The sequence below is a fragment of the Nomascus leucogenys genome, chromosome 2 (assembly GCF_006542625.1).
Source record: "Nomascus leucogenys isolate Asia chromosome 2, Asia_NLE_v1, whole genome shotgun sequence".
NCBI lineage: Eukaryota > Metazoa > Chordata > Mammalia > Primates > Hylobatidae > Nomascus > Nomascus leucogenys.
This window is the reverse complement of record NC_044382.1, coordinates 85762063-85784760: the sequence shown is the minus strand read 5'-3', so window position 1 is coordinate 85784760 and position 22698 is coordinate 85762063. Positions and strand designations below refer to the sequence as shown.

General features: G+C 42.8%; 1 protein-coding gene across 1 annotated transcript; it reads right to left on the bottom strand.

The window, feature by feature from the left end:
• Positions 1-2640: 2640 nt before the first annotated feature.
• CRHBP (corticotropin releasing hormone binding protein) lies at positions 2641-18619 on the bottom strand. The gene is made up of 7 exons (XM_003261495.3): positions 18382-18619; positions 17903-17996; positions 17411-17568; positions 15703-15913; positions 12654-12802; positions 8065-8182; positions 2641-2826 (listed from the first exon to the last, which is right to left on the bottom strand). Exons 1-7 carry the CDS (start codon positions 18460-18462, stop codon positions 2669-2671), a joined length of 969 nt encoding a protein of 322 aa, XP_003261543.1. The 5' UTR covers positions 18463-18619; the 3' UTR covers positions 2641-2668.
• Positions 18620-22698: the final 4079 nt, after the last annotated feature.

Below are 22698 nucleotides of genomic sequence, written 5' to 3'. Positions count from 1 at the left end.
AACTAAGGAAGGGAGACTTAGAAGTGACTTGCTCAAGTCAGTGGTAGAGCTGGGATTCCAAGAGGGTTGGCTGCAGAGTCAACGACCTTAACCACTACGCTATACTTCCTTTCTTAGAAAGTCATATTGTTTCATATAAACTTTTACTCGCTTGATGGATATGCCAGTGAAGACACAACCTATAAATCTCCCCCAGAGATTTCAGTTACCATTTTGTTTCCAGAAAGCTGCCCCATCCTTTTGAAACACAGTCCAAGAATAAGACGTGGACAGTTCACCAGGGTGGACATCCTCTCAAAGAATGTAAGCTGTTGTTCACTAACAAGCTTTGAAGTAAAGCATGTCAAAAATGACCACAGAATTTCAGGGCTTAAGGACCACGGGAGCACCTGTCTTACTGCAGAGAGGCTAATCAGCTTGCAAAATATCCCTTAGGAATAAAAGCAAGTTTCCTAACTTTCGTGGTGAGATGCAATAGAAAAGTGTGTTTTACTCAGTATGCGGGAGTCATGAAGGTGAAGAGCCAGAAACTTCTGATGGTGATAAAAGTAACTTCCTTAATTCTTGGGTTGCTAGAGTGACTATCTTTTTTAAGAAAAAGGTTCAACCTCCTGCTTCATAGAATTTAGTGTCTATGAAATGAAGAGTCCAATATTTTATATAACTAATCAAGAATTATAGTCATCCGTCATCCATCCATCCATCCATCCATCCATTCAGGCATTTATTCATTCATTTGCTAAAGTAGTCACTCATTCCAAAATACCTACTGAGCCAAAACTTGTGCCAAATCCTAGGTATTGAAACACTTCCAATTAGTTGGTTTTTTTTTTTTTCTGCCTGGTTTTCAGATGTTGTGAACAAGCCCAGTGTATAGGATCCCAGTATATTCCAATGAATTTCATATTAAATATGTTTCAGGAACCATAATAAGGCCATTAATTATGGCATAGTTTGAAGCTTTCATCTACTAATCCAAAGTAAAGAGTTCCCTTAAAAGAATTTTCTAGCCAGGCACAGTGGCTCATGCCTGTAATCCCAGCACCTTGGGAGGCCAAGGCCGGTAGATCACTTGAGGTCAGGAGTTTGAGACCAGCTTGGCCAACATGGTGAAACCCTGCCTCTACCAAAAATACAAAAATTAGCCAGGCATGGTGGCGCACATGTAACCACAGCTACTTGGGAGGTGAGGCAGGAGAATCGCTTGAACCCGGGAGGTGGAGGTTGCAGTGAGGTGAGATTACACTACTGTACTCCAGCCTAGGTGACAGAGCCAAGACTGTCTCAAAAAAAAAAAAAAAAAAAAGAATTTTCTTTGTAGCTTAGAACCTTGCTTTTTGCTCCAAGATGTCTTTTATATACTACATGCTTAGTTTTAAGCCAAACACAGAACAAGGCTCAGTCAACAGTAAACTGCCTTCAGTATCAAAGAAGTATTCAGATTTCTGCAAACTGTGTCTATGAGAGTTGTAAGGTCCTTGCTGTCTTTGTAGAAATGTATATCGTGACAAAAACATGTATTCTGAGGATAGTGGAAAATGAATCTCTGCACCCGCTTCCCTGCCAGGACCAGTTAGTGTTGCTTGTGCAAACACTGCAATTCTACCTCTCTTCTAAATAATTCTACTTCAATGGCCCAGAGTTCTAGCTCTAAGAAGTCCAAAATGATTTAGTTCAGCATTTGGCTCTGCACCACATGATAACATTATTTTCTGATGGTAACAAGAAAGAGGACTACTCAGGAAAGCAAATAAAGCCCAACATCAAGGTGCCAACATTCTGAATACATTTATTCATGTTTGTATTTGTGGATGGAAAAAAATTTTTTTTTTGAGGCAGAGTCTCGCTTTCTTGCCCAGGCTGGAGTGCAGTGGCGTGATCTCCGCTCACTGCAAGCTCCGCCTCCTGGGTTCACGCCATTCTCCTGCCTCAGCCTCCCGAGTAGCTGGGACCACAGGCGCCCGCCACCACGCCCGGCTAATTTTTTTGTGTGTATTTTTAGTAGAGACGGGGTTTCACTGTGTTAGCCAGGATGGTCTCAATCTCCTGACCTCGTGATCCGCCCGCCTCGGCCTCCCAAAGTGCTGGGATTACAGGCGTGAGCCACGGCGCCCGGCCTAGAAAATTGTTTCCATGCTACAAAGTTTGGTTAAAAACAAGTTGTTACAAATCAATTAATAATTGCTATAACTATTATCTATTGTAACAATAATAAATAGAAAATAAACAGATGCAACTACTTTGCTATACACAAGACTTTTTCGTGTTATAAAACTAATATAAGTGCTGCCACTTTTCTTTCTTTGAGTATTTTCCCTTGAGATACAATTTTTTTATTGCACGTTGCTTTGTGCTTGTCTTACCAGTTTCAGGTTCAGTAGCACATCAAAGAATTACAAACATTTCCATTTAGAACTATGATCCTACCAATCAGGGGCTTATTTTCTGCCATGTGTTCATTTACAGATTACAAACATAAACGAAGCAAAGTACAAAAATTAATGCATGTATGTGTGTGTGTATGTGTATGTGTGTGTGTGCGCGCGCACGCAAGGCTGGGAATACTGACTGGTATGAAAGGCTTTTAACTAGTTGTGCATCAAAATCATACACAATGGCCATTAAAAACTCACTTAGTTATCAGCATGTAAATCATTGGGTTGGTTATTCAAAGACCAGACAAACAGAATTCCCCGATACTGTTTCCATTTGGGTTTTCCAGCTCGTACGGTTCCAGCTGACGATACTCAAAAGTCACACGATTTACGTGTTTTCCACTGGAGACCACGCGCACCACAGTGTTGTCACAGCCAACTTTCATCTGGGCTATAATGGATGGAAAAGATAAAAGTTTCCCAGCAGGTTAGAAACCACGCAGTCATCCTTTAAATGACGGGATCACTTAAACATAATGAAAGCAAGGAAACCTATCTTCCTCTCATGTACTCAAACCACGCATCTACTATCAGTTGAAATGTTTTTGTTTCATTTTTATTATAACTTATAATTCGTTATAGAATAGTGTAATTGAATTCAGTCTTTCTCCTCATGTGCAAGAACACTGTTAGAAAAATAAAACCAGCTGGAAAGAGCAAGAAGATGTCTCCTCGGCCTTTTTTGCCTGCAAAGCCTAAGCGGTAAAGGCAGGCAAAGGCAATCAGTCTGGAGTGTGCAGTTGCTCGGGTTCAGGGATTGCAGTGGAAACAGTACTGCCCTCTAAGGACAGGTCAGAAATTTGCAGTGGCAGTTTTTGGTTGTCACCAGATCTAGGGTTGCAAGGGGCATTTAGTCGGGGCTAGAGGATGGAATGTACTGCGGGACATTTATGTAGACCAAAAAAAAAAAAAAAATCACCCGTTTATCATTTTCTGAATTTAAACAAAAACTCTGTTTTATACATAAACAAAAAGATCATTTGCATCGTATAGACATACACTGAACATACTAGTTTTTGTTCTATTATCCACTTACAACTTTTCTCTGATTTTTTCTGTACTATTTATATGAAATGGCTTCTGATATCCTTGCTTCTCTTAAATCCAATCTTATTCGGCTGGGCGCGGTGGCTCATGCTTGTAATCCCAGCACTTTGGGAGGCCAAGGTGGGCGGATCACAAGGTCAGGAGTGAGACCAGCCTGCCCAACATAGTGAAACCCTGTCTCTACTGAAAATACAAAAATTAGCCAGGCATGGTGGTGCACACCTGTAGTCCCAGCTACTCGGGAGGCTGAGGCAGGAGAATTGCTTGAACCTGCGAGGTGGAGGTTGTGGTGGGCCGAGATCACACCACTGCACCCCAGCCTGGGCAACAGAGTGAGACTCTATCTCAAAAAAAAAAAAAATCCAATCTTATTCACTATTTGTATAAGATCTGACAACTTTTATATCTCCTCTGTATGGGTTATATATTGAAACTCATATTATTTTTATTAAGAATTACTTTCCTTGTACTTATCCTATTTATTTATCCAAGCTGGTTCCTGAGGCAAGATTTATCTGCCCTACAATAATCATTTCTGCTGTTAGTTTTCTCAATCTTTCCTTACTTTGTCTCTATAAGGTGTTTTTAAATTTTAAGAAATGCTATCATTGTCCTTGTGTAATGGGTACCACTCAAACATGTACCGGGTTTAAATGAAGTAAACAGTTCAATAGAGTTATTGAGATAAAAGTCAATTTGATGACAAAATAAATAAAAGCCCTATAATTATTTTAATATAAGTACCAGGGAGTCTAGTTAAGCTTCTACCAGGAGGTCCAAATTTATTTTTCTTTTCCTTTCCTTTCTTTTTTTTGTGGCAGGATCTTGCTCTGTCATCCAGGCTAGAGTGCAGTGGTGCCATCTTGGCTCGCTGCAACCTCTGCCTCCCAGGTTCAAGTGATTCTCCTGCCTCAGCCTCCCCAGTAGCTGGGATTATAGTTGTGTGCCACTATTCCTGGCTAATTTTTGAATTTGAATAGAGATGGGGTTTCACCACGTTAGCCAGGCTGGTCTCAAACTCCTGACCTCAAGTGATCTGCCCGCTTCAGCCTCCCAAAGTGTTGGGATTACAGGCATGAGCCTCCTCACCCAGCCAAATTTATTTTTCATTAAACAATTTGGAGGTCATTCTTTTTCTGATCTTACTCTGGACTTTAATCTTTATAACATGTCCTATTTTCTTTACTTATTATTTATTTATTACTTTGAACTAATTCCTAACAAAATCCAACGTAAAGGGCAGGGTCCCTAATCAACACTGAACAACTCAACTCGGGAGGGGCTCACGGAAACATGATAAAGAAAGAAAACAATTAAGGCAGGAGAATAGGGTCTGGAGGCAGGGAACTTAAGGTCAATTCACGCTGAATCAAGGAAAAACACCAAGGCCTGGTGGCTGGGAAACTGAGGCCAATTCGCACTGACTTCCCAAAGCTGGATTAAAAGGAAAACACCTGGGTCTGGGGACAGGGAACCTAAAGCCAATTAATGCAAACTTCCTAAAGCTGAACCAAAAGGAAAAACCGCAGCTCCCCCAAGCCGGAGTAGCGAAGGATCAAAGGCTGGTCTCCCTACAACCCTCCCCTTCCACCACATCTCACAAGGAAAGGAAGAGTGCCTTGGACTGGCCATGGGCCAAGCATGGGCTATCTCTTCATCTGCATAGGGTGCCAATTCACCTCAGCCTTTAGCCACAAACCAAATCCTTCATCCAGATAAACGGTAATTGATAGGAACCTCAAAAGGAGCAGTGGCTCACGCCTGTAATCCCAGCACTTTGGGAGGCCGAGGCGGGCATATCACCTGAGGTCAGGAGTTCGAGACCAGCCTGACCAACATGGAGAAACCCCATCTCTACTAAAAATACAAAATTAGCCAGCCGTGGTGGCACAAACCTGTAATCCCAGCTACTCGGGAGGCTGAGGCAGGAGAATTGCTTGAACCCAAGAGGCGGAGGTTGCAGTGAGCCGAGATCGCACCATTGTACTCCAGCCTGGGCAACAAGAGTGAAACTCTGTCTCAAAACAAAAGAAAGGAGTGCTTGAACCCAGAAAACTTTTGTAACCGGGCCCTCGAGCTGCTCGCTAGGGTCCACTCCCAGCCTGTGGAGTGCTTTCTCCCTTTAATACATCCCTGCTTCAGCTGCTTCGTTCCTGTGTTTCATTCCTTTGTTACTTTGTGCGTTTTGTCCAATTCTTTGTTCAAAACGCCAAGAACCTGGACAACTTACACTCAAGGTCCTCCTTCCAATAACGGAATAAAGTCTAAAATGAACCAAACAGTGATATAATTCAAGCCTTAAAATTGCCTTAAAAGTGGTTTCAGTTACCTAGGTAATGTAGGCAAAGGTGGTTTTCTGGCTTTAGAATCACCTTTTTATCCTAATTCAAGTTCTATCACCCAAGCAGAAAAATGACTTTGGCTTCAATTACCTAAATTGTAAGGCCTGATTGTTCTTTAATCCTTGTCTTACTTTTTAACCCAGCTGAGGTATATCTCCTCAAAGGTGCTCTCCAATCATGAGCATGGAAGTACCTCAGTGCCTCAGATCATGCACCCAAAAAGCATGCACTGACAGTTTAAACCAGGGCTCAAGTGTCAATTAGCATTAGAGAATCCTCTAGTTTTCAGCAAAGTGGGATTTTGGAAATCTTTTGCCTTTACCTTGATTAGAAAGCTTGCTTTGAGCCCACGCCTACCTTAAATCTCATCTAAAACTTAGAATACAGGTGTATCTGGGGGAGGGTGGAGTGCGTATCAGGCTTTAGTGATGACTTTTGTATAATTCATCCTTTGGTATCCTCGGGAGATTGGTTCCAAGATGCTCCCCATCCCACAGATACCAAAATCCACAGATGTTCAAGTCCCCTAGGTAAATGGCTACCTTTTACCTTTACCTATTTCCATCCTCCCATCCAACTACACACATCTTCCCATATACTTTAAATCATCTGTAGATTACCTATGATACCTAATACAATGTAAAGGCTATGTAAATAGTTATACTGTATTTTTTTATTTGTGTTTTTTTTTCCTTTTTTTTTTTTTTTTTTAATTTTATGGAGGTGTGGTCTTGCCATGTTGCCCAGGCTGGTCTCAAACTACCTAGGCTCAAGCGATCCTCCTGCCTTAGCCTCCCAAAGTTCAGGAATTACACTGAATATTTTCTTTCTTTTTTTTTTTTTTTTTTTTTGAGACAGAATCTTGCTCTATCACCCAGGCTGGAGTGCAGTGGCACAATCTCAGCTCACTGTAACCACCACTGCCCGAGTATAAGCAATTCTCCTGCTTCGGCCTCCTAAGTAGCTGGGACTACAGGTGTGCACCACCATGCCTGGCTAATTTTTTTATATTTTTAGTAGAGACGGGGGTTTCACCATATTGGCCACGCTAGTCTCGAACTCCTGACCTCAGTAATCTGCCCGCTTCGGCCTCTCAAAGTGCTGTGATTACACGCGTGAGACACTGTGCCCGGCCTACACTGAATATTTTCTATTACAATTGGTTGAATCCGTGTATGGGGAACTCACAGTTAAGGAGCGCTGACTGTATGTTAATTCTATTTTAGAGATGTTTTGTCCATCAACTCAGAGACAGAAAATACTGGTGGTCTGGCCTGGTTGTAATTATTACAGGTAATAGCTGATCAAGAGGACTGTCTGCTTTGCAGCTTCATTGCCTAGCTGGTTAATGATCTGCAGTGACAGGAGAGGAAGGAGGCTACAGTAAGAATTAACTGAGATTAGAGACTGCTGTTCTTCTTCTGTTTTGTCTCTTTAATATTAATCTAGGACTCCTGTGTCTGAAGTAAAGCTATGGGAGTGACCTTTACAGGAATGTTTTATGACTCCTCTCCCCCACCTCCCCCTGACTTCATTGAGTTGTTTGGTCATGAGGTCATGAAGTCCCATCCATCCTCACCTGTCATGAGCATAAAAAAGTGAAAATCCTCACTTGTCTGACATAGATCGGGTTCTATTTGGCATACGCTGTGCCAAATAAACCAGTCTTCTATTACTGGTGACCGCTTTTAGATTTCAGAATTTACCTCTGTGTTACACCGGCCTTGGAGAGGCTAGTTTAGACGTTAAGAAGTTATAGACTTTTAACAGTTCTAAGAATTTCTAATAAAGCTTATCACTTTGTTGTTTATTTACTGTAACACACACACATACATACACATACATAAAAAACAGTTATTTCATTATTATCCTATTACTAATTGATGATACATCTACTCTTTGAACCCTAAGTGTTTCAGTTAGTAAACTCTTTAGTCTCTAGAAAATGAAAGCAGAGACCCCCAAGAAAATGGAAAGAATGCAGATTTTAAAAGCTTTGTCTTTTTCATAGTTTTACTTAAAGCCAACCTTTGTTGCTTCATAGGTTTCTCTCCCAATGTCGGATATTTTGGTAAAGATACTGATGTTATATGTAGCCTCAAATCCTCATACTGGCTCAGTGTGAAAAATCGAAGGGTTTTTTGGTGAAACTCGCCTTCCAATGTAGAAAATATCGGGGGGAGTGCTTATTTTTTTTAATCTTGATAGGCACATACATAATAATCAAAGAAATACCTCACCCGGGCCATGAAAGGAGTAGCAGAGATCAGCTAAAGGCATCATCTTGGAAGGGTCCAATCCAGTTCCTCCCAGCAGCTCCACAAAGTCTCCTATTCCCTCGCAACCTGCTGAGGATTTCTAAGGGAATAAAGCAGCAGAGAAAGACACATTTAAACCAATTACAGAAGTCAAACCATTTGACCAACAGCGGGTCCATGAATTCACTCAATCAGCCTCAACATCCTGGCAATACCATTTAATTTAACATCTGGGACTCCGGAAATTAAAAGACATTTAAAAGAGAAAAAATCATAAAAATTGCTTTTCTAAATCAGTTGAGTAATCATTTTTTTTAGAAATGTGTGTACATGTTTTTTTCATTTTTTTTAAGCTCAAGGACTGGAATGATAAAATGGAAATCTGTAAACTCCATATAAGATGTGTGGAAATTCAACCAAAAAATGCTTTACTTTTCAAATCATTTGGACATACATACTGAATCACTCGAATTTCTTAATGCATGCAGTCACAGTTAAGCGAAGTCAAATATCTACATTTTATAAATAGGGCTTTCACATCTGTTTTTCCTTCACCTCATCTCTTTTCTTCTTCTTTGCAAAGGAACTTTGTGTACTATTGGAACGCCTCATTTCTACCAATGAGAATTTTGATTAATTATGAGTATATTAAAGAAATAATAAAACCCTGATTTGGGGCCCAAGTTAGCTACAGTTACCATGATCTTTCTCCTTTCAACTAAAACAAATTTATTTCAAGCTACTCAAAAGAATTCATTCTAAAGCTTTGTGTGGTCCACCATGATCACCTTTTCCTGCTTCCCTTCATTTTTTTTTTTTTAATTTTGTAGAGATGGGTCCTTGATATGTTGCCCAGGCCGGTCTTGAACTCCTAACCTCAAGGGACCCTCCTGCCTTGGACTCCCACAATGCTAGGATTACAGGTGTGAGCCACCTCACCCAGCCTTTTCATTTTTTCCATACTGTCTTGTCCACAGCAATCCCCGGGCCTCACTTTCCAACACAAACAAAGCAACCACTCTCAGTCCCAAAAGTACTTTGAGCCCCCATCTCCCATGATCCGGACAGTCTCACAAGTATGCCACCTGTGCAGCCACATAAAGCCAGTGCCTAGAAGGGCTCTATGCTTGGTTTAATGCTCTGCTGCATTTTAATAAAATTGTAATAAGGGCTCCCACATTTTCATTTGTACTGGTCCCCACAATTCTGCCTGTGATCCTCTTCTTCATTGAAGTGTGCTCATTAAGAGATCTAGTGGAATGTGACAAGGTGCTCAGTACTTAACTAGATAGACCTTAACACACAGGAACCAAAATCTAAAATAGAGAACTTAAAACATGCACACCCACACCCACACACACACATAAGCACACACATTCAGGCATTTAGAAGGGCACTGACCGGCATGGTGGCTCACGCCTGTAATTCCAGCACTTTGGGAGGCCAAGGCAGGTGGATCATTTGAGGTCAGGAGTTCGAGACCAGCCTGGCCAACACGGTGAAACCCCGTCTCCACTAAAAATACAAAAATTAGCCAAGCACGGTGGCACACACCTGTAGTCCCAGCTACTCGAGAAGCTGAGGTGGGAGGATCACTTGAACCTGGGTGGCAGAGGTTGCAGTGAGCCAAAATCACATCACTGCCCTCCAGCCTGGGCGACAGAGTGAGACTCTGTCTCAGAAAAAAAAAAAATAGAAGAGCATTGAAATACAACTGGAACTAAACAGCAAATTGGAAAATAACATAATGGCAACTGCTTCACTAATGAGCAGGGGCAGGTGGGGATATATATTTTTAAAGGGCCTACCTACTATGTGCTGGGTTTGATGCTTAGAGGCTTTATACATAATTGCATCAAATGATGAAATAGAGGTTTAATTAGCCCCACTGTATACAGGGCTTCATGTTCTTGTATTGAGAGTGGAATAAGCAATTTAGCAATAAAGGAAAAAAACCTTAATTGCCTTTCCCTTGAGTAGAGGACATCCAGGAGGGACATCTCTGAAGACTAAATTTTCCACTTAGTTTTATAGGTTCCAAAATTCAGCAGGTGCTGTTGCAGGGAAAACGGCAGACTCAGGAGAGAGAAGTGGGAAATAAAGAAGCTAGGAAGAAACAGAAACTAAAGCGAAGGGAACAAAACAAAGAAACAAGAAAGTGAAGTGCACTTATTCCTTGCTGTTCAATGATTTTTCTCCCTTCTTTGCAAACCTAGCTTTCTTACAAACAATGGCAGAAACTGAGTTATGCAGGGACCTCTCAAGTTCAGTTCCTCAACACTGATTCCCTAAATTTCTTTGTTGAGGTTCTAAGCCACTACTATCTTTTGCCTAGCCCACAATAATGTACCCAAAAAGTACCTGGCCAGGAGCGGGGGCTCACACCTGTAATCCCAGCACTCTGGGAGGCCAAGGTGGGTGGATCACAAGGTCAGGAGTTTGAGACCAGCCTGGCCAATATGGTGAAACCCTGTCTCTACTAAAAATACAAAAAAATTAGCCAGATGTGGTGGCTCATGCTTGTAATCCCAGCTACTCGAGAGGCTGAGGTGTAATCCCAGCTACTCGGGAGGCTGAGGCAGGAGAACTGCTTGAACCCAGGAGGCGGAGGTTGCAGTGAGCCAAGATTGCACCAGTAGCACTCCAGCCTGGGCGACAAAGCGAGACTCCATCTCAAAAAAAAAAAAAAAAAAAAAAAAAAGTGCTTACATTCCTTGTACCAAATGTAAGATCCTCACATCAACTTAATGTGCAAAATTGCAGGTTTTTTGGTTTTGGTTTTGTTTATTTTGGTGGAACTCATCTTCCAATACGTAGAAATCTGGGAGGTTTAAGAAAATAATCTTGATAGTTACATTAATAATAACTAAAGAAACATCTCACCAGGGCCATAAAAAGGGTGGCATGGCCCTACAGCCCATTCATTGCATGGAAGCCACAGTGACGTTTTAGACAGCGTACATCAGATCATGTTGCTTTCCTCCCTGAACTCCTTCAGTGGTTTACCACTGCACCTAAACTTAAATTCCCTAATGTGGCCTGCAGGGCTCACCACACTCTGGCCCTGCCCATCTCCCTGAAGCTGTTTTATGCCTATCCTCCTCTTCCTTCCATTTCTGGAATCCAGCAAGCCCATTCCTGCCTCTGAGCCTCTGCATTGTTCCCTCTGCTCCCTTTTCTCACAGCTGCTGGCTCCTTCTGATCTATCATCCAGGTCTCACTTCTCAAAAGGTTTCTTTCCTGACCACTTTATCACGAGTAGCCCCCCGCCTCTCCATACACCCCCATGCTCCCAGTCACTGTCTACCACACTACTCTGCTGCATTTTCTGTATAGCACTTATCACCATTTGAAATACATGGCAATTTTGCCTGTCTCATCCCACTTGAATGCAGGGTCCCTGTGAGCAGGACCTGTCTTGTTTATTGCTAATTTCCAGCATCTACAACAGTGCCTTGCACATGGTAAGCATTTAAAAAATATTTTGTGAAGGAACAGATGCCTAGAACACTGTAGGCTCTAAATTGTTCGGGAGGAAACACCAAAATTACCCCCATAGCCCCAATAACTAAAGTGCAGATCTCCCAGTCTGTGCTCACACCTTTCATCTTCTATATTTTACATCAAGAATGACATACAAATAATATCGAGCCAGTAAGACTGTACCAAAGATACCCAAAAATGTCCTTATCAAAGGACTATTCTTCCACTAAGTTCCAACTTAAGAAAAGCAGGCACTAGTCCATGAATTTAGGGCTTAAAGGAAATTGGATATACTCCTTTTCTCAGTCCTAGTTCTATTTATCTGGTTTTCACTAAAATCTGTCTGATTAGGAATTATGACTGCCTTTGATAGCAGCAAATACATGAGTTATCTTAACCTAGTCATGTGAGAAAGTAGAAGGAAATGAGGATGACTCAGAGGGAAAATGCTACCAGTGCAAGAAAATGTGGTCAAACTCAGCATGAATTTTAAGGTCCATACAGAAGTTTATTCAAAAACAAGTTGATAGGGGTTCTCGGCTAATATTTTTTAGGCAAAATGTATTGAGTTAAATGTCATGCCAAATACTTTTCAAAGCTTTACTGTATTTTGCAATCTAAAAATCCAATTTTGTATTTTATGCTACAGTTAGCACTCCTTCACAACACAGTTCTGTCAATGAGATACTTCCTTCATGTCAAAAGAAAATTCCAATAATCAGAAAAACAGCTGTGTAGATGACTCACACGACGTTCTGCTAGGAGAGAATTTTTGTAAAAGAGGCAAGTACAAGAGAGTTCAATTGTAATTACATACCACAACTTTACCAATTGAAAACATTTCTTACATCACAAGGAAAGTATTCAAGTAGTCAGAAGGGGCACCTGAGTATGCAACTTGCTGCATAACTGAAATAGAAGAGGGGGTTAGTCAAAGCAGCTAGGGCAAACACGTGTGAGATTTAAGAGTTCATCAGAGCAACGTACTACGCCAATTTGCTAGTGTCCAGGTTTGCCCTATATGATTGCTTCTGCTCTGATAAAGTTGTGGCCTTATCAAATGGTTAGGAAGCAAGTAAGCAACTCACCTTTAACTGAAGACCATTTACGTGTCCCAGGGTGAGATCAGATATTTTGATCACTACAGGATAAATTATGGAGAAGCTGCAGTTTCGATGCTGGTGTGGAACTACCAGGGTAAACTTTCCATTTGGAGTCTGAGAAATGACATTACAGGCTTTGTAGAAAAGAAAAAAAAAATTCATGTTTCCATTACTTGGTTTGCTGGGTTTTTATAGACATTTATTGTGTCTTATTCTAGGGCTCCTGTTCATGATCTAGGGCCTTCTGCCCAGGAAGAGAGCATATATACCACAAAAGCAATTTGGAGACAGGAAGGATTTGGGGAACAAAAACCATCAGTGACACGTGGATATTGTCAGGAGGCCCTGGGCTGTGAGGGGGCTTCTAATGTTAATCTTAGGGGGTTACCTTGTTTATAACAATCACAAGACATAATTCAGCACCCAGACAAATACTAGCTGGTGGTAGTTCTAGGAACACTTGAGTTAACTAGAGTCCAGCTTAAAGCTAGGAATCTAGAAAAATCGAGGCTTAATGGTGAGTCCAAAACTCAAACTCTATTTTTAAATCATAAAGTAAATAATTAATTTTAAGTATTTTCTTTTTCATTCTTATTTATTTTCTTTTTAAAAAAAAAAAATTTAATTTTTATTTTAAAACTGGGGGCCTAAGATGCAGCTCAGCAGCTTCACCATGGCCTCAGGCTTATTTTAACTATTTTTCTTTTCTTTTTTTTTTTTTCTGAGGCGGAATCTTGCTCTCACCCTGGCTAGAATGCAGTGGCACGATCTCAGCTCACTGCAACCTCTGCCTCCCGGGTTCAAGTGATTCTCCTGCCTCAGCCTCCTGGGTAGCTGGGACTATAGACATGCGCCACAACATCCGGCTAATTTTTGTATTTTTAGTAGATACGGAGTTTCACCACGTTGGCCAGGCTGGTCTTGACCTCCTGACCTCAAGTGATCCGTCTGCCTCAGCCTCCCGAAGTGTGGGATCACAGGAGTGAGCCCCATGCCAGGCCTATTTTAAGTATTTTTCTAACAGTGAGAAAATAGGCTGAGAAAAAAATGAAAGACAGCAGTCTTAAGTCTGATAAATATTTGCTGCATGTTAAGTGATAAGTTAACTAAAAGGTGCATTTTTAATGTTTAATTTACTCCCAAGAACTTCTAAAATTTTTTGTTTTATATCTCAAATCTAAATTTACAATACATTGCCCGGGAGTGGTGGCTCACGCCTGTAATCCCAGCACTTTGGGACGCCAAGGCAGGTGGATCATGAGGTCAGGAGTTCATGACCGGCCTGGCCAAGGTGGTGAAACCCTGTCTCTACTAAAAACACAAAAATTAGCCAGGCATGGTGACTGGTGCCTGTAATCCCAGCTACTCGGGAAGCTGAGGCAGAGAATTGCTTGAACCCAGGAGGCAGAGGTTGCAGTGAGCCGAGATCGTGCCACTGCACTCCAGCCTGGGCGACAGAGCAACACTCTGTCTCAAATAAATAAATAAATAAATAAATAAATAAATAAATAAATTTACAATACATTAATTAGTCTAGATATGAAACTAGAAGCATCAGAATTTGTACTTTTTTTCTGATTACTGGATGAATCAACATTGATCAGAACAGATCAGAAACACTTCTTGCCTACTTTTCGTATTTTTAATTAGACTTACTTTCAAAAAGAACTGAAATTCCTTGATGGTTTTAGGAAGTTTCTTTTTTTAATATACTGTTTTAAAAGTTTTAATACAGACAGGGTCTCACTTTGTGGGCTAGCCTGATCTTGAACTCCTGGGCTCAAGTGATCCTCCTGCCTCGGCCTCCCAAAGTGCTAGGATTACAGGCATGAGCCACCACACCTGGCCCAGGAGGTTTCTGATTTCTAACTAAACAAAATATAGGAGAAACTCTTTATTTTGTCTTCTTGAATTATTCTGTTGTAGTCCTCAGGAACAGCCTTTTTGGGGGGCTTTTTCAAAAATTCTTTTGTTTTTTTCAGAACTAGAAATCAAAAGATCAGTAGTACATTATTCTTTGGCAGATAAAGGCCCCATCTTTCAGCCACATGAAGTGTTACTATTAATTCTACTGTATGCAAAAATAAGTGATATGTGTTCCTTTTCTAATTTTTTAAACAGATTTTTCTCTTAATGGGGAAAAAAACAATTAGCAGATGAGTAAACTCATTTTTTTTTTTTGAGACAGTCTCCCTTTGTCACTCCAGCTGGAGTGCAGTGGCGAGATCTCAGCTTACTGCAAGCTCCACCTCCCGGGTTCACACCATTGTCTCCCCAGTAGCTGGGACTACAGGTGCCCACCATCACGCCCAGCTAATTTTTTGTATTTTTAGTAGAGATGGGGTTTCACTGTGTTAGCCAGGATGGTCTCAATCTCCTGACCTCGTGATCCGCCTGCCTTGGCCTCCCAAAGTGCTGGGATTACAGGCGTGAGCCACCGCAGAGTAAACATTTTTAGTAAGATAATATGCTTTAGACCTGGGCTGTTCAGTTGTGTAGCATAAGCTACATGTGTGTCCATCATAAATGAACTAAATTAGAGTGGTGGGCTCAGAATCAGAAGGTAACATTGAGGTGCTATAATCCAACCCTCTGGTCAGGGCATGATATCTGTCTACCACATTCAGGCACAGGCTGAAAGATATGGAGACTTTCAAGCCTGTGCCTGAATATCTCTAAGACTGCAACTTTATATCTGATCACTCAAGCTTATCCTGGATTAGTGAAATGACTTGGAAGATTAAAGCTTATCACTAAATGCATTGTAGAACCTGAGGAGCTCAGAGCAAGACTTTAGAGAAAAAATAGAATTGTACTCATCATAAATTAGTATACTACCTAACCTGGGAAATAAAAACTGTGATTTGATTTTCATAATAAAGAATAGAAACTATCCTTTAGGTCATTTCTAATTACAAAAAAATTTCCATTCACATCATTCCTCAGTTCAAATTTCTTTAAGTCTGTGCAATGATACTACTTTCAAAAAGCGGGTCTGAATCCCAAGTTCTGCCTTTTGACTGAGAACACTTACGAAAGAGGTTGGGGTCTGTCTTTATGGTTAATGTGAATCCATTTCCTGGTTCATGGACTCGGAAGAAGATCATGGCCACATTCTGAGAAGATCTGATGCTCCTCCTGCTAAGGCCACTCTCACAGAAATCTATGTACCGCTCAGCTGTGGGGAGAGGATGATCCTGGGAACTGGGGAACTTCTCCCCCTTGAGAATCCAACCATCGAATACCTTTGAAAAAATACAGACATAGATGCTATCATTTCCATCAACTCCTGAAGTCTGAAGTGAGTTGAAAAGGGGGGGAAAGTCACCCAGCAATGGGCCTTCAGTCATAAGTGAGAATTGACAGTCCACACTCTGCCTGCTTGCCTTTTCATTTGTATATATCAGACGGTGAGGGTTGTTTGCAAGTAATAGTATTAATTAATTTTTTATAAGCCTTAAAGCTTCCAAAGTAAGTAAACTTCCTTATACTTTATCATTTCAACCACTTTGGTAAATAAAACCACGGACAATGTACATTTTTACCTTGGTCATACTTTCTACCTCTCACCTTCCGAAGAATTCCACAAAAGCATAATTTGGGTTTTGTGCAGCTTCTCTCTTTCCTCTAGTCATTGAAATGTGAACAAAATATCTTGAAAATAGATAGCAAAAGAAACTGGAGCAGCAACTATACCTGCTAATGGCTATATACACCCATTTTTCTTATTTTTTAAAAATATCATCACATACTACTTTAAAATGTCAAGAACTGCTTCAACAGCCAGGCAATGATGGCTGGTATGCTACCTGGGACATTTTTCCTTCACTTGTTAAAGTTTGCAGTTGAACAAATGGTCAGAGTCTATCGACTTGACCCTCAAAATCACCACAGGTCTCCAGTTTAATGAGTCCAATCTAGTCCACATTAGCAAAATTACCAACAACCCAGCTACAAATTATTTCTAACGCATGTGACAGGTTCCAAAATAATCCTACTTTGGAGATGTTAATCATGATTATTTTAATTGGACAGTAGAGCTCCATCAGCCATCCCACGCTGCCCTGTTATACTTATGGAGTCTGACGACTAGAATCGGGGAGGCAGTGAGCTTAGGGGTCTTGTCCTCCCCTCCCACCTATCTCAATCTGGATGCCCCCTCGGCAGCCAGTCCCCTACTGCTCCAAAATCGGGTCACCAGCGCACTGAAGACCGCCTCTGTGCGCTCGGAATGGCTCTGCCGAGCGTGGACCAGCAGGAGTGAGGCGGGCTCAGATGTGAGACGTGTGGGGCGGGCCTTCTAACCAAGACGGCCCGCTTGGTGAACCCCAGCACTCGAGCTTGTTGGGTTTTAATAATTTTTCCTCGGCCCTGGATTGCGCCACAGCGTTCCGCGCTGCGAGTTCAAGTCTTTAGAAGTTCCTAGGGCCTCGAAAGCGCCTAGAAGGGAATTTAAACCATGGCAGCGTCCAGAGGCACCGGCCCCAGCCCTACTAGATGTGTGTGGGTCGAGGTCTTCGGGTAAGGGCGAGATTCTCGCCGTGTGGGGGTCCTCGAACGCGCCTCTCAGACTCGGGCACCAGCGAAGTGTCTAAGAAGTGCCACTGGCTACCCACGCTCGGCAGCCCCACGCTGGGTGCAGCGCCCCAGCCCTTTCCAACCCTCCCGTGCCGCCCCCCGACACCCCCCCCACCCCGCCCCCCGGCTGGGCTAGCTGGCCTGGCTGGCCGTGGGCGCCTCACCTTCAGGAAGTCGCCGCCCTGACAGTCGATGGAGACCTGGTCGTAGTGGATGGTAATGAACTCCTCGGGCTCGCCGATGAAGAAGGCGGCGCAGTGCAGCTGCGGCCGGTCGGCGGTGAAGGTGAACTGGCCCTGGAGGCTCAGCATGTCCAGGCACTCTGGGGGACAAGGGCACGGGGCAATAAGTCCCGGGCTGCAGCCGCCGCGGCGCAGTCCTCGGGTGGCCCCTCACCGCGCGCCCCATTCCCGGGCTCTGTAGCGCCCAGCGCTCGGACTTCCAGCCTAGGCTGCGCTGGGTTCCCGCGCCCCGGGCGCGCCACCTTCTTCCGCTCCTGGCGCGCCTCCGCGGACCGATCCTTAGCTAGGGGGACCGCGCCCCCGGCGGTGCCGGCCAGCCCCTTCCCAGAGATGTCCGCGAGCCCCCTGCCCTCCGCACAGAGTCCCAGCTTCCCCGCGTCCCGGGCGCCCGGGAGCCGGGCAGCCTCGACTCACGCAGAGCGCGGCGGTACGGCTGCTCCCCAGCCAGCTCCCGCTTCAGGTTGGCGCTGAAGAGCAGGAAAGGATCGTACTCCGCCGCTTCCCGCAGCTGGCAAGGAACATGGGTCAGTCCGGAAAAGTTCAAGGGCTGGGGATAAAAAAGGGGACCAAGAGCGGGGCACCCTCCCTGCCACTCAGCATAGCGAATAAAGAGAGAGGGGTAATATTTTCCCGTGTCCGGAGAAGACGGGAAGGTCTTAGACCCTCTCTATCAGGCTGGGGTATCCCCAGCGGCCAGAGGAAGGCAGGCAGGCAGTCTGGGATGCTCAGAGGCAAGGAGGGAGAACAGGATAGGGGAAACCAGGGGCAAGAGAGCATTCCGCAGAGAGGGAAGAAACAGCGAACCCCAAAAGGCTGCGAGCAGAGGCAGCCTGCCTGCCGCCTAGGGCTAACACGCAAGGAAGGTGAGATGGGTCAGTCCAGGGGTGGCTCACCTCTAGGTACCGGCTTTCCCCTCTTAAAGCCGTCAGGAAGATGAGAATGAAGTGACACTGAAGTTTGAAGTTGGGCGACATGCTGGCCTTGCCTCTGCAGCTGCTGTGCTCTGCTCCGGAGGTCCTGGGCTTTCCTTCCTACACCCTCGCGCAGACTGAGAGCTAGAAGCTGGTAGGGTCCCTTTGCTGGGTCTCTTTTATAGAGCAGTGGGGAGCGGAGGCTCTCTGCCCCTTAACTGATCGGAGCTCAGTAACCATGGGTTACCCTGTCTCATTGACAAAGTACGTGGCGATGACGAGGGTCCAGCTCTCAGCCACAAATTTTCAGCGTGGCCCAGCATTATTCACCAAGAATGATTTCAGTCACTACAACTTAGCTCACTAAAGTGTTGGAGAATGAGGCGGAGACAAAGAATAAGGGAAGGCATTTTGTTGACCTGCCAAATGCTACATTATACTTTTCTGTGGACATTCAGGGAATTTTCCATTTTGCAAATCAACGTGACAAAGTTACATACATGCACAAAATGCCCAAACACATAGAGCCCATATTATGCAGCCTCATCACATAACCTTGGATGAAACCATGCTAGAAATTGTCAAAGAATTTAGTATTCATGCAATTACTCATGCCTCTCAGTAAGAAACTTGAGGCATTTTCAGCTTTAAAGAGAGGTGGAACAGAAGCAGAAGTCTGATTTTGCAGAAGATTGCAGTAATGCAATTATAAGCTTTCTTCCTGACCTTTACTCTTTGCTTTATCCTGGTCCAGTTTCTTATAGGCATTTCTTTCATGGAAAACTAACTCTGGTGTCAGTGGACTTCTGGATTTTAGCTGAGCTCTATCACTTGACCTGAATGTTTACATGATGTACACACTCCTAGACCAGGTAGCTGTAGCCATGACCTTCGCATCCATCTGAACCATTGAGAGAAGAGATTAAGTCATTCCATTTCATGCCTTCAAATACCTGGATTACTTTAACACTCTGGTAGAAAGAACTGCCAGGAAGCTTTATTGTAACTGCTCACCAGCAAATTTGCAGGGCTAAAAAGATGACTTAGGGATCCAGAAATAAGTATAAGCTTATCTCTGCTTATCAGGAGAGAAGAGAATTTCTTCTTTGTGTCCAAAATTGTGGGAAACATGAGGATGCTCCATTATTGGCTTTCCTACCCCTTTCCAGTCTCTGCACCAAGCATTGTTATTACAATTATTACAAATAGACCATAATACAGAGTTATAAAGGAAGGAATGGCTATATTTTCAGTTTTAAAATACTCGAAATTAAACAGTAATTATCCTGGCAGTGTCAGAACTTGATTATTTTCATGTCAGAACAATTCTGAGCTCTGGAGAGGCGGCCTCTTTGTTGGTTTAATCAGGAGGCCTTCCTGCCACAGTCCAACTTTGTAAGCAGTCCTCAGGCCATAGACAGTGAGAGGGAAAAGAGTACCTAAAGCTCATGGACACTGGCCACCATGTCCTTCTCATCCCAAGGGCTGTTTAGATGCCTGAATTTTAAAAAGGTTATAAAGAAACCTGAGAGGAATAAAAGAGGAGAAAAACAAACAACTTAACCCCAACTTGCTGGCCTCAAACATGCCAGGCCATCTTCAGGTCTATCTCCCACCCTTTTTGTGCCTAGAGGGAGCCTCAGGCCCACTCACCAGGCATGCCACAGGGCCCCTTCTCTTTCCCATTGATGTAACCACAGCCCTTGGCCTGTTCCCAGAATTCAGTCCAGCACCCACCTTGGAGACCTCTGCCTTTACCTCTTCAGGTCACTCCAGCTCAATGTTGCTTTGTTAGCATCACCAAGGAGACATTCTTCTCCAGCCAGCCCCTTTACAAGCATATGCACATGTGCACGTGTGCACACACACATGCACACACACACGTGCATGGACAACGGTGATGTTCCCACCCTGTTCTCATGATGCCCCCTCCTCAGAAACCACACACAGCAAGAGCTGGGATGAATGAGCGCTAACATAGTGACTGATTTTACAAACATCACAGCATAGCATCTCATTTTACTTAATCCACAAATTATAGTACAAGATGGACCTCATTCCCACCAAATTCTAGGTGGATAAATTAATGTGTAGTTTTCACCAGTTTGTTAAATATCTACTAAGCCAGTGGAAACTACCTTTTCTAAAAACAAAAATTAATGGTAATTAAAAGATGGAAACTACAATCTATGGAGGAAAACTAAGAAGATTAAATTGGAAGACAAGGAGAAGCCAGGTAGCCATTGTCTCTGAGAGAAAGTATTAAAAATAGGTGAGAGAAATGGAAGAGTAATCTGGATTAGGCAGAAGAAAAATTTTCTGGGCAATAAGTAGGCCTGTGTGTGAAGACTAAGGATAAATTATTTGCATGGGCTGCTTTGGTCATTCAAACAATTAGCTTAATATTTGAAAGTTGTTTGTTCAAGCAAACTGGACTTTTTTTTTAAAATATGTTCTGGGTAAACTCAGAGTCCCCAAGTATGCTGATTGGAAATTACCTGTATGTTAACCTCCATTATTTTCAAATATTTCAGTTTTTCTCCATATTTTTCCAGATAGCTTCTCCAATGTTGATGTTATATAGTCCCTAATAGGCGTTTTTTTGGGTCTTCAACTATTGTTAGGCAGAGTTAATACTTTCTTTTTGTTAGGTAGGATTAAGACATTTTTTCTTTCGCAAAGCCCCAGAGCAAATTGTCACCTATGTTAAGCCTGAAGGCCAAGGTGGCCACACAATAGCAGATCCATATTCAATCCATGGACATGGGGGCAGGTGCAGAATTTAAAATTGTGCCTAGACTGATGAGACGCATACAGAGAACGTCTGACATTTCATGGCAGAGCCTCCACAGGCAGCACTTGGCTTTCACAGTCACATTATAGGCCATGTTTTCAGGGTGACCACAAAATCCCTCTGCATGCAAGTTAGAAGTTGTAATATGACCTGTAATAATAAATTTTTTCTTTTATTTATCACGTCAACATAGAACATCACTAATCCATGCTTTAGATGAACTTCCTTTTTCCTTTCCTAATGAATTAGTTGAAATGTTAGAAAATGGAACATATCATTGCATTCTTTAAGAAATAAAGACTACTGAATAAAACTCATTGTAGTTAGCCAACAACAACCACCAAATAGTTTTCAGTTGCTTTCAAGATGATTTGTTTGAATGAACGTAGCTATTACTTTTATTGTGGTAAGAAGAGTTAAAACATGAGATCTACTCTCTTAAAAGATATTTAAGTGTACAACACAATATTATCAACTATAGCCACAACGTTGTACAACAGATCTCTGGAACTTATTTATCTTGCATAGCTGAAACTTTATACCCATTATTTTAGCGATTCCCCATTTTACCCTCCTCCCAATCCCTGCAACCATCATTCTACTGTCTTCTTCTACGAGTCTCACTATTTTAGATACCTCATGTAAGTGTAATCGTGCAGTATTTGCCCTTTTGTGGCAGGCATCTTTCACTTAGCATAATGTCCTCAAGGTTCATCCATGCTGTAGTATATGACAAGGATTTCCTCTTTTCTCAGACTGACTAATATTCCATTGTATGTATATACCACATTTTCTTTATTCATTCGTCAACATTTAGGTTGTTTCCACATCTTAGCTATTATGAATACTGGTGCAATGAACATGGGAGTGCAGGTATGTCTTCAACATACTGATTTCAATTCTTTTGGAAAAATACACAGAAGTGGGCTTGCTGAATCATATTACCATTCTATTTTTATAAAAACTTTTATTTTTTCATTTTTTTTTTGAGATGGAGTCTTGCTCTGTTGCCCAGGCTGGAGTGCAGTCGCATGATCTTGGCTCACTGCAAGCTCTACCTCCTGGGTCCACGCCATTCTCCTGCCTCAGCCTCCCGAGTAGCTGGGACTACAGGCGCCTGCCACCACGCCAGGCTAATGTTTTTGTATTTTTAGTAGAGACAGGGTTTCACCGTGTTAGCCAGGATGGTCTCGATCTCCTGACCTTGTGATCCGCCTGCCTTGGCCTCCCAAAGTGCTGGGATTACAGGCGTGAGCCACTGTGCCTGGCTTAAAAACTTTTATTTTAACTTCAGGAGTACATGTGCAGGTTTGTGACATAGGTAAACGTGTGTCATGGAGGTTTGTTGTACAGATTATTTTGTCACCCAGGTATTAAGCCTAGTACCCATCAGTTATTTTTCCTGATCTCTCCCTCCTCCCACCCTCCACCTTCCAATAGGCCCCAGTAAGTGTTATTTCCCTCTATGTGTCCATGTGTTTGTTCTCATCATTTAGCTCCCACTT